General features: G+C 45.1%; 1 protein-coding gene across 8 annotated transcripts in view; it reads left to right on the plus strand.

Moving 5' to 3' along the window:
• SHANK2 (SH3 and multiple ankyrin repeat domains 2) overlaps window positions 1-12,569 on the plus strand; it is a 675,055-nt gene that overhangs the window by 637,260 nt on the left and 25,226 nt on the right. For 6 of the 8 annotated variants that reach the window (XM_074230845.1, XM_074230851.1, XM_074230847.1 and 3 more), the window contains 2 exons: window positions 4,447-4,577; window positions 10,263-10,374. In XM_074230845.1, coding sequence (XP_074086946.1) covers window positions 4,447-4,577; window positions 10,263-10,374 — 243 coding nt within the window. Of the gene's footprint in view, window positions 1-4,426; window positions 4,578-10,262; window positions 10,375-11,482; window positions 11,609-12,569 lie in introns of all 8 variants that reach the window. The other 2 variants (XM_074230853.1, XM_074230850.1) reach the window with 2 other exon arrangements.

A 12,569-nucleotide genomic window follows, 5' to 3' on the forward strand; every position in this document is an offset into this window, starting at 1 on the left:
TACATGGGCAGATAAGACATTCCCGGGGTTAAACTCTGCTTCATCCTGGATCCACCCACCCAAGTTGATGACCTAGAAGGAGGAAGAGGCCGGGCATCATCCAAGGGATCAAATCCTGGAGCTCATCAACTCCAGACAGTGCTGGGGTAAGCTGTGCCCTACTTGGGGCAGAGTAGGGTACCCTGAGTAGGGTACCAAGGAAAAGAGCCCATGATCAGGAGGCAGAAATCCAAGGTTTCAGCTATGGTTCTGGCTCTTATTCACTATGGAACTTCAAATGACTTCCCTACTTGGATCCTCAGTTTCCTCATCTAGAAAGTGGGTGCTACAGTTGTACCACTGTTCTCAGAGGGGTAACTGGGTGGTAAAGTCCATCTGGCCCTGGAGTCAGAAGGACCTGAGTTCAAATCCAACCTCAGACATTTAATAATCACCTAGCTATGTGCCCTCGGGTAAGTCACTTAACGCCATTGCCTTGCCAAAAAAAGGGGGGTCCTCAGAAGGAACATGTCTTATAATGTGGTCATATGAATGCAAGAGGCTGCTATGACAGGGTATGGCATGAGCTGTGGGGGTCTGGCTCATCACTGTCCAGAAGCACTTTGGAGCCTTGAGAATCGCCCACTTCTTGGAGTATCTCCAAGAAAAATTAGTTACGGGGCAGCTTCCTTGCTGGAACTAAAGCTCCCTTCTCTTGACCTTCCCCTCTGCCTTTTCCTCAGTTTGGGGCCCTGGTAGCTACCTCACTCTCTTAGATACTCTCCCCCTTTACTCCCTCCTGATTTTCCTCCTTCCTGTCCAGCCTGCTGAATTGTCTTTTATGGATTTCCCCCTAAGCATGGAGATTCCTGGGCCTTTTGTCCTGTTTCTATCCTAAGCTTTCTTTTCTGTCAATTTACTTTCTCTCTTGGAGACGTCATCTGCCCCCATGAGTTTGACATCATCTTTGCACAGATTACTCTTAAATCTATACATGTCATCTTAATTTCACTCATGAATGCCATCCCCATCACCCACCACCCACCCAGATGTCCTCTATACCTTTCAAAGGTATCATGTCCAAAAGGAACCTCATTGTCTTCCTCCCTAAACCTGCCCCTTTTCCAAATGTCCATATTGCAGGAGAGGACACAAACCTCCTTCCAGTCACTCAGTTTGGTTAGATTAGGAATAATCTCTACTTCTACCCTGTCTCTCTTCACTTCTGGTGAGTCAGGCCAATCTTTTCAGTCCCTCCCCTACAGTTTCCCTCACTTCCATTCCCCCCTCTCCACTCCCATAATCTCTGTCGTTCTCATTGGTCTCCACGTTTCTAGTCTCTCTCCACTCCAATATACAACTACCAGGACCAACTCCCTAACACACTGTCTGCTTGTAAGCCTCCCTTGTCTCCCTGTTGCCTCTAGGGAGAAGTAAAAACGCTCCATACTAGTATGTAAAGACCTTCACAATCTGGCTCCACTCACCTCCTCAAACATTCCAAGACAAACTAGCTGTTCTCCCAACTGAAGCTTTCCATTTGGGACCTTCATGCTCTTGAAGGCCATACTCTGATTCCCTCTCCCTCCTCAACTCCTGCCTCCTGGCCTGCCTCCCTCCTTTCTCTGATCTTAGGAATTTGACTGAATTTCCCCAGTCTCCCTCCTCAGGTAATGGTATATTTGCCTGTTGTGGCCTTACTTCCCTTCAATGGAATGTAAGCTTCTTGAGGCCAAGATCTGTTTCTGCATCTGTAACCTCAATATCTAGCACAAGGCCTTGCATATACCTAGTCTATAACGGATGTATATTGAACTGAGATAGGGAATCAGGACTTCTAGTGCCATTAACATGCTGAGTGACCTTGAGTAAGTCCCTTCCCGATCTCTGCCTATGTTTTCTTCTCTTCAGTTGGAGAGTTGGACTTCTCAGAAGCCTTCCTTTTATAATTCTGTGATTCAGTTGCCCTTTAAATCAAATCAAATAGTCTGGCATAGTGGATTGAATGTTAGATTAGGAATTAGAAAACCTCAGTTTGAATGCCATGTCAGACACTTACTAGCTGTGTGATCCTCTTGACCGCTCTTAGACCTCAATATCCTCATCTCTAAAATGGCATCTCTCGCCCACTGGCATTGTGAAGATCAAAAAAGATGGCATCTGAAAAGAGCTTTGTAAACCAATAGGGTTTATTATATATGTGTTGACTTTTATCTTTACTGTTATTCTTGGTGCCCCATTCATTGCAGCTCAAAGAAAATGCACCAAGCCTGACCCCAGTTTTGAGTCCCATGGCCCTCCCCACTTTAAGCCAATGACTTCCCCAAGTTGGATCTGGGAAACTCCTGGCATGGCTTTGGTGCCATTCTGGGGAGCTTTGAGACTTTGGACTGTGATCCATTGGGGTATCTGTGTGGGATGTTTCTTCTGTCCCTGATGTCCAGGGTCCTCTGTCTAATGTTTGTACCTCTGTGCCAGAGAACATGTTATATGTGGTAGGTGTGTGTTTATATGTGTCTGTGTGTTTCTTTGTGTGTTAGAACAATCAAATGTGTCTATCAAATGGTCATTTCCTGTGACCTTATGACCTCAGCTTCCTCTTCTAGGGGTTTCTATCTTGCTCCCCATCTTTTATGGTTTCTTCCACCAGCATAGGCCCACTGGTGATATGGCTATCTGACCAGCCAAGGTCTTCCATGATAAGCTGCTATTGCTTGGAAGGGTCACATAAGGCCTAGAGGTGAACCAAGAGATTTGACCAGGGTTTGAAGCAGGGACTATGACCTAGTCTCCTAGCACCCCCGAATAGAGGGAGACCTAGTCCTCTAACACTTTGCAAGTTGTCACAAGTCAGTTTCTGGGGACCTCAGGTGTAAGTCTCCCTCAAATTCTGGTTCACATTAGCTTTAGCCCCCAACCAGTCAGCCACAATTCCTAAATGCAACATTATTTTTTTAAAAAAATGACAATTCAACTAATCCAAGTGAGCCTGTCAACGAGTTAATAAGTATTTATTCAACTGTCAATTTGAGCCAGATGCTGTAATGAGCCTCCGAATCCCAGGATGGAATTCTCCTTCCAGAGAGGAAGACAGCCTGAGTTTCCAGCCTTCCCACTTCCTTCACAGTAGATTTGGTGACTGGCTTGTCTTGGGGCGTGCGTGCGTGCGTGTGTGTGAAAGAAATGTAGATCACCATCCTTCAGTCATAGAAACAAACGCTTAGCCAATGGCCAAGTTGGTTACTCACTTGTTTCCATGCCTGAAGAGTAACGATGCACATTTCTTTCAGACACACCCACACAGGCACACATGTGCCCATGCACACATACCAAGACAAATCACCATATCTCCTAGATTCCTTTTCGAAGAGAAATGGGAAGGTCCATGAAGGCTTGAAGCCATGATGGCCTAACAGAGTCAGAAGAGGAATGTCTTGGAGGGAGTCAGGAATTGTGGCAAGGAAGTGTGTTGAATCCTGATTCTTCAATGGGTCATCTGTATGACCTTGTGCAAGTCACTTAAGTTTCATGGGCCTCAGTTTCCTTGGCTGAAGAGGAGGCTGATCAAGATGACTTTCTAGAATGAAATCTGTGGTTTTTCTGGTTTCTTTCAAAGGTCTAAAAGTGTTCATTTTAATTATTTGCCTTATTTCATTACCTGATGATCAATTGAGCATCTTCCCTGAATACCCCTCTGCTGTGAATTGAAAAACAAAGTTCAGGTTTATCCTCTACCTTGCAGACCTGGGAATGGAGAGAGGGCTGGTCTCAAAGCCAGAAAGACCTGGGTTCAAGTTCTGCCTTTGGCCTATAAGGGCCATGGGACCATGGGTAAGGCAACTCCCTCTAGGTGCTCCAGGCAACTCTCTAAAATTATCAGTTAAGTAGGTGCCAGTTAGCACTGGGAAAAGCAAAGCTCCCTATGACAAACTCACCAGTCTGGTCAAGCCAAAATCTAGAAACATAGAGCCGTGGTTCCTAATGGCCCTCCGGAGTGAAGACCTTTTTGTGAGAAGACACGAGAGTGTTAGCAGAAAGAAATTGTCCAAAGCCTTCTGTCACCTTCACCCGGCCGAAGGGCCCCATGGTGCTGAAAGCCTCTCTCCCGTTCTCTGTCAGACACAGGGGCCCCATGCTAAAGGTTTTCTTTCCATTTCTATATAGATTTTCACCCTTCACATTTTGAAGGTTTGAAGAAGAGGATGGTTTTTCGAGTGACCCTAAGTAAACTTGGGCTGCATGCAGGCTTAGCGCTCCTAGCATGCATGTCTGGCAGCAGCGGTAGACCGCCATTGGCTTGCACCCCCACCCTGGGGCTGACCTCTTGCCTTGTTAAAATGCGAAAGAGACACTTTGGCATTTGGAGGACTCAGTCCTTCAACCTTATGAGACTTGGGGTCCTATTTTGGGGGGGTGGGATGGGACTTGGCCAACTTGATTCATTTAGTGAGATTTTATCTGTTGCAGATAAAGTCGATGAAGTTGTACCAGCTACCAAGCCATCAAGGACAGCAGAAAATGTGACTGTGGAATCAAGAGTAGCCACCATCAAGCAGCGGCCGACCAGCAGGTGCTTCCCATCCGTGGCAGACATGAATGTGAGTGTGATAGCTGCTGGGGGTGAGGGCCAGGCAGAGGGAGGTGTCCTGCTGGCAGCTTTCCAGCCCAGTTGAGATGTAAGTGGTACATCCTGGGATCAGAGGGATCAGAGACCATAAAGCAAATTCTGTCTTTGGACTTTAGATTTATACACCCCTCTACTCCCTGGGAAGGAAGCTAATGAGTCAGATCTGGGTTCAAATTTCAGCCCAGCCACTTATTAGCTGTATGACTTTGGGCAAGTCACTCTAAAGCAATCTGAACCACAGTTTTCTACCCAGCAGATGCCAAACTGTATTGGTTAAAACAAAACTTCCTATACCAAGGAATTCACTAATCTGGTCAAACAAAAATTCTAGATACATAGAGAGCTATTCTCTAATGGACCCCCTGAGGTAACCTTTTGGTGAGAAAGCAGCTGGTGATGATCAAAAGAAAGAACACTTCAATGCCATGAATGCCCTTGCCAGGTGCTGTCCCAGGTGCTAGAAATACAATGGGGGTGAAAATACCCACTATCTACCCTCAAGGGGCTTACGGGAGGGAGAAATGCTCAGATAATCACAAAAGGTGTTGGGGGGAAAAGAATACAAGTGCCAGGGGAATATCTGGGAAGGCTGAACAAAAGTGACATCTGAGCTGAGGCAGAGATGAAGATAAATTTCCTAAGAAGGGAACATGGGAGGCAACATAACTTGGAGTTATAGAGAATGGCTTGTTCATATACATAAAGGTGAGAAAAAGAGTGTTAAGAAATGGCCAGGGGCAGCTAGGTGGCACAGTGGATAGAACTTCTGCCCTGGAGTCAGGAGAACCTGATTCCAATTCCAGCCTCACACACTTAATAATTATCTAGCTGTGTGACCTTGGACAAGTCACTTTAACCCCCATTGCCTTGCAAAACAAAAAAACAAAAAAATGGGCATATATATATATATATATATATATATATATATATGTCCAAGTTGCCTGAAAGTAGAGGAATTATAAGAAATAAGATTATAAACATAGGTGGGAACCAGATTTCTACAGACATAGACTGACAACTTTATATTTTATACTCTAGGTAGTAGGGAACCATTGGTTGTTTTTAAACTGGAGAGTGACCTGTGCCTCAGAAAATTTTTTTTTGCAGCTATATGAAGTGAGGTTGAATAAGAGAAGGGAGAAATGGGAAACCAGAAAGCCAATCAGGATGGTATTAGAGTTGTCCATGGAAGAGGTGACCTACACTAGGTAAAGGGAAGAACAACACAGGTGCACATTGATATGGTAGCAATGACAGGGAAAAAAACCCCAGCAGGTTTCAGATTTGGGTTATGGGAATCAAGGATGACCCTGAAGGCAGAAATTGGGGTGATGGGGAAGATGGGGGACCCCAATGGAAATAGAGAAGTTTGCAGGAACAGCAGATTTTATGACGAAAGAGAATGAATTGTGCATTTGAGATGTGACTGGGAATTCCATGGGAATGAATCCAACAGGCAACTGAGGATGCCAGACCAGCATTCAGAAGGAAAAGGCAAGCTGGGCTGTGTCATGTCATCTTCATAGTATTAAACTTTTACCCATGGGAGCTGTCTAACAAAGAAGTATCAAACAGAAGATGAGAGGGACTGAAGTAAAGTCTTGGGTAGGACCGGGGATGAAGATCCAACCAAGAAGTCTGAGAAGGAGTAGTCAGAGAGGGAAGGGAAGAAAGACAAAAAATGGAAGCCTGGAACATGTCCAAATGTCTCTGGATGGATTTTTGTGAAAGGTGACCCAGAAAGGGTGGATAACAGTGTCCGGAGCTAAAGAGAGGTTAAGAAGGATGAGAAATAAGAAATGCTAGCTTTGTTCACTAGGAATCCACTGGTCACTTTGTGTGATAAGACTGAAAGTCAGACCTCAGGAGACTGCAAAGTGAGTGGGAAGTGAGGAAATAAGGAAACCTTTTGTAGAGGATTATCTGATCTTAAGAGTGAAAGGGAGAAGAGATAGAGAGCAGATAGTACAGTAGCATTTTTAAAAGGGGGAAACAAGGCAGAAACCTGTTGTGAGCAGCAGAGAAAGAACAACACATAGGGAGAGATTGGAGACTTAGAAATGGAAGACACAATCTATTTCAACTGTCTCATTTTATAGTAACAGAAATAGGCTGGCCCAAGTGTCTGGCCCAAGGTTGACCTTGCAGGGAGTGTCAGAGCTGGGATTTGAACCCACAGCCTCTGACTTCAAATCCAGCTCTCTTTCCACTGTCTTGTGGATCTTTGAGGGATGAGGGAGATGGAAAATGGGAAGATATCCTAGGGGAAAGCCACTTTTTTCCTCAAATATGGGAGCCAGGGAAAAAGGAAATAGGAGAGCCTGGCTTTGAGACTTTGTCTTCACAACCTTTTTCCAAGCAGATCCCATGAAAGTAATGGGGCCCTTCTCAGAAATTTGTTTCTAAACATGAAAAATACATAGAATTATAAAGAAAATCAATTCTATTGAAATACAATTAGGAGGGTGGTTGGGTGACACAATGGAGTCAGAAGGACCTGAGTTCAAATGTGGCCTCAGACACTTAATCATTACCTAGCTGTGTGACCTTGGTCAAGTCAATTAACCCCATTGCCTTGCCAAAAAAAAACTGGGGCAGCTAGGTGGTGCAGTGGATAGAGCACCAGCCCTGGAGTCGAGAGGACCTGAGTTCAAATCCACCCTCAGACACTTAATAATTACCTAGCTGTGTGGCCTTGGGCAAGTCACTTAACCCCATTGCCTAGCAAAAATCTAAAAAAAACCACCTAAATTCAAGAGCCAGACTAAGCTTCACAACCTTAAAGATTCAATGTCAATGTCATCTCTTACAATTATGAATTATCCTATTGGAATTCCACCGTTCTGACTGTGTAACCTTGGGTAAGTTCCCTTCTCTGACCTTCAGTTTCTTCACTTATAAAATGAGAGCGCTAAATGATCTCTAAAATCCTTAGAAATGCCTAATCTTAGGACCAATAATCCCACATTTTATGAATTTATAAAGTAAGGTTCAGAGAGCTGCATTGATTTACCCAGGGACACACAGCTTACCAGTTAGAAAGTCTGAGCTAGAACCCAAGTCTTTGGATGCCCAGGGCCAAGTTATTTCCACCATTAATGGAACCCAAGAGAACAAAGCTTGAGAGCCCTTCCCAAGCACAAGGGTCATGATTGAACTGAAACAGAGAGGTGAAGGTGTTAGAATGCTTTTCTATAATCTGCCATAAACCCGAATAAAGTGAAATGGAAAGCAAGCATGTCATCCCAGAAGGTGAGATGTTTAACCCTAGTTTCATCAGTTAGGTGTTCGTTCTTGTCTTTCATTATCAAAGATCAAAACGGCATCACCATGTTAGAAGCAAGTTACAGCATGTCCGAACAGACCCATAGGACCCTGGAATGCTCCACCACAGGCCAAGCACAAACAGTCCAGCTGAACACCTGGGGTGGCTACTCTAAACTTCTGCCTCTCTCATCTCCTTTGAGCTGCTTCCATTCTGCCACACTCAGGAAGCACAGCCCCCTCTCTGATGAGGGCACCCCACATTGTACAGTAGCAAAGAGGTTGACTATTATTCTGAGAACTGATAGAACAGTGTGAAAAGAGGGCCAGATGTGAATTCAAGAGACCTAAGTTCAGAACCCAACTCAGACATATAATGTCATCCCTTAAAGTCTCCTCTGGAAAAAGAGAATAATAACACTTGCAGTCAGGGCTGTAACTAGGGCAGGGCAGCCAGGGATATGCTCCCAGCTGCTGAAATTTCCAGGGCATTGACAACATTCATCTGTCTTTCAGTAGCTTAAAAGCAATCGAGCTCAGCACCTACCTATCAAGAATGAGTTATAACAGGATGCTGCCAGATGGCATACTCCCATTCTCCCCACCGCTTACCATCAGATAAGATAAGGAATAATTTATTCCATCTACCTCAGGAGCCAGATTTATTGGATTGGATTTTTACTGCTTTTCTTGCCTCAAAGTATTATTATGAAGGAAATCACCAATAAACTTGAATCTGATGGCTCAATGGGCACTGTATTCCTTCTGTCCTGAGATGGATAACATGAGAGAAGAATTATCCCTGTGACAATGGACCTGGAGTCTAGCAGCCATAAGAGTTCCAAACCCCCTGAGGCTCTTCCAGTACAGAACTATACTAACATTTTCCATAAAACTTTCAAACCTTCTTCTTGGAACGGCTAAGTGGCACAGTGGATAGAGCACTGGTCCTGGAGTCAGGAGGACCTGAGTTCAAATCCAGCCTCAGACACTTTATAATTACCTGTGTGGCCTTAGGCAAGTCACTTAACCCCACTGCCTTACCAAAAACTAAAAAAAAAAAAACTTCTTTATGATATCTCTAAGGCCTGGATGTCCCCCATAGAAAGAGGAAAAAATTGAGGTTCAGACATTAAATGAGGCCTTCCCTCTCCCCCCACCAGGGTCATCATGACAAGTATTTATTAAACACCAACTATGGACAAAGTATTACCAGTGAACCAGTGGGTATCCTAGCCAGGTCCAACAGTTCCAAACTCATGAATGTCCAATGCATTCAATTCTGCATGGGATGAATGAGTTTGTAATGCAACGAGAAACTCAGTTCTTTGTCCTGCCCCCCCATTTCTGGGACAGCTGTTTGTGCAGGCATGTTGCTACATTGCTTACATGCATGTATGCACATGGTCAAAGTCCCCTGGAAATAGTAAACTGAAATAATTCAGGTGGAACTCTCCTTTGGTCTGGGGCTAACTAGACAGCAGAGTCAACATCCAATGAAATGGATGAGTGGCCGGAGTTTACTTTTCTTCCCACTAGCTTTCCCATTCTGTCGCTTAGTGATCTCCCCTAAATCTTCTTTGGCTGAGGAGGTATCTCCAGATCCCTCCCATCCCACCCCACATATCTTCAGCTCCACCTAGCCTTCCCCTCACCCAAAGCAATGTGTCCATGTGTCAGACCATGGTTTCCTCACCTGGTCAAAGCTCAGATATATCTCTCCTGAATCCCATTCCCCCTAGAATATGCACCTTATTACTACCAATGATGAGATTATGAATGGCAGAAAATGGCCTCCCATGGTTCCCCTTCTGGGCAGTATTGAGACAAGGACCTTCATGGTCTTGACCCAAGGTCCAACCAGTAGGAAAGATCTGGCAGATTGGAGTTTGTTTATAAGGTCTCCCTACATAGGGTTTAGGATTCTAGATTTGGAGCTTGAAGAACCAATATCTTTTTTGTTTCCAGACTAGGAGGGACAGTATCTTGCCAAGGTCTCTCCTGACACTTATATAAACCCTTTGTTCATAGTAGAGACATTACAAAGGAAGTTGAGGAGTCGAGAAGAAACCCTAGCATAGGCTCCAACCCCAAGGTGGTGTTCAGGAAATGTCTATTGAGTGAATGGACAAGGAGGTAGTAAGATTGAAGTTCAAGTCTACCCCAGTCTACTGTTGAGATTTCCTACTCTTATTTGAAACTTCTTTTGAAGAGGAGAAATCTCCACCTTCTACCTCAGAGAGGCTAAGATTAAGATTCTGTGCCTAACCTCTGGGTCCTTCTGGCAGAACACAACCTAGGAACCCCCCAGCCCTTGACCATGCTTCTCTTTTCTTTGGTTTATTTCTCTCTAGCTCTCTTGGTCCTGACCCATGTACTCTTTGCTTTACAGTCCATTTATGAACGGCAGGGAATCGCAGTGATGACCCCTACAGTCCCAGGGAGTCCAAAGGTCCCATTCCTGGGCATCCCTCGAGGTACGATGAGAAGGCAGAAATCAATAGGTAAGATGTGTGGTCATTCTTCTGAGAAGCAGCCCCCATCCCTGCCCAAGTGAGAGTGGGGGAGATTTCCCTAAGAGCCAGGTTGGGAGGAGGCAGACAACCAGCAGACACACCCCAGGGTACCGCAACCCTTTGGCTGCCTTTTTCTCTCTTCCCCAGCAACCTGCCTGCTGCCCAATTCCCAAGAGCTCAGGACTCTAGTCCTACCTGCCCTCCAGGCTCATCTGACCCAGTTTCATATATTCCAAGTTGTGTTACAACTTTTCTGTCTAAACCAATCCCATAAACAAAAGACATCTTGGGCTAGAGTTTCCCTAATATGGTGTAAGCTCGGCATCCCTTGTAGAGCTGTCAGACCTCTCTCTTCATGAGCATTCACCTTCCAAGGCCCCAGCATTTTCCCTACTGTACTAGAATGAATTTGTTGAAGTCTGTGGTGCGCCATCTTGGGGAATATGAACATGAGAGCTTTCTCTGCTCTGGGGGCTTGGGCTGAACTCAGAATAAACTCAGGAAAGAAAATGAGCTAAAACTGCATTTTTTCTCTGAAACAAATGTCACCCAGAACCCCATTAATTTAAAGGGAAAAATAAACGTTCTCATTTGAACCCAGCCCATCCATTTAAGGCAGAAGAGTCCCCTTGGTCAGTGCAGCAGGAGCCCATTCAGGGGCTATAAGTGGGGTGTCTTATGCAACCAGAAGTGCCCACACAGTGCATGTCTCAAACACCATGTTTGGGGAGTTCGAACTCTGCGTTTCCAGGGAAACTTCTCTGTGTTCTGGAAGAGGGGGGTGCTTTGCAATGTCGTTTTGAGGCCTAATCATCGAGAAGTGTTTTCTGCATTCTTCCTGTTAGCATGTGGCTTGTATGTTAGTGGGCTGGGGTTCAGGTGGGCCATGCTGCTAACCAGCCGGTCATGGGAATGACTTATGCTTATAGTCTAGTGTGACCAGCTAAGTTGCCATAGTGGATGATTGGCTCTGGTAACTAACCCCGTTAATAACCACTGATTTCCTCTTATCAGACAGCAGAATCTTTCTATCAGGTTAGTGAATCTATATAGTCTAAAATCTGTAATTTCAATGTAACACCCTTTGCTCCATAAGGTGTATTCGTCAATGGTGGCTCCTTGGAAACTCAACCGTTGGCCAACGCACCTGGAGCCAGTGGTGACTCCGAGCCCTCGGTCGTCCCAAAAGCATTGGTGATGCCAAGGATGCTTTCCCCAAGGAGTATGTGCCATTGAGAATACCCTTATCGAATGAAAGTTGTTGTGTTTTTTTAAATCTCAATCAATGATTAGTTCATCATAGGAATTTATTTTACTAAAAAGCTCTCATTCGGCTCCCTCTCTGCAAACTTGCATGCCCCCCACCCCTGCATCACAAAGTGGTCCTCTGCATCCAGTGGTCCATGTTCTGTGTCTCTGCTTGCCTTTCATTGGTCTGCTGTGTTTTCAGTTTTGAATGATTGTGAAGGGCATCTCCCAGCCCCCAAACAACCCGACCTGCAGCTTTCCATAATGTTCTCATGTTAGGAAAGCATTTGGATTGGTCAGCAAAGATGACTTTGTGGCACATAGCATTCCTGTATAGGCTTTATAATGTTATTAAATTCTGGTCCAACCCCAGTCCCCTCCCCTCCACCCCGGGATGATTTTATTGGTCCTGAGGAAGCTGGGAGTCCAAAGAGGATGGCAATAATGGAAAAGGGAGTAAGTTGCAGACCCAAATCCCATGATGGAGGGGGAGAGGCAGGAATCATCCAAAACTCCATCTGTGATCAGTCAGTTCAGTGGGCAAGAGATAAATACTTGTAAGGCCAGAGACTCAGGTTCTGCCCATGCAGAAAGCATACATCTTCCAAATATCCTGATCCAAATCCCTTCAAGGGAGAGTGACCACAGATGGCCAACTTGGGACCCTTTCCCATGATCCCCAAAGCCTATTCCTGACTCAGATCAGACCCGGCTGCCACTAAAAGCCCCTCCAGGCAGTCATCAGCATACAGCCTGACCTTTCCTTACATCCCCCACAGGAGAGATTTCTTCTCTTGGCCCAGAAATGGGCCAGTTAATGACTTGGGTAATGCTCTGCTCTTGTGTGGATATGTGTGAGTGTCTTATGCATGTCTTCATTTGTTGCTAGAGAAGTGACCAACCAGCAGAATGTGCAACATTGAAGTGACCAGATA

Source organism: Macrotis lagotis, chromosome 3 (assembly GCF_037893015.1).
Source record: "Macrotis lagotis isolate mMagLag1 chromosome 3, bilby.v1.9.chrom.fasta, whole genome shotgun sequence".
In the NCBI taxonomy this organism is placed as follows: Eukaryota; Metazoa; Chordata; class Mammalia; order Peramelemorphia; family Peramelidae; genus Macrotis; species Macrotis lagotis.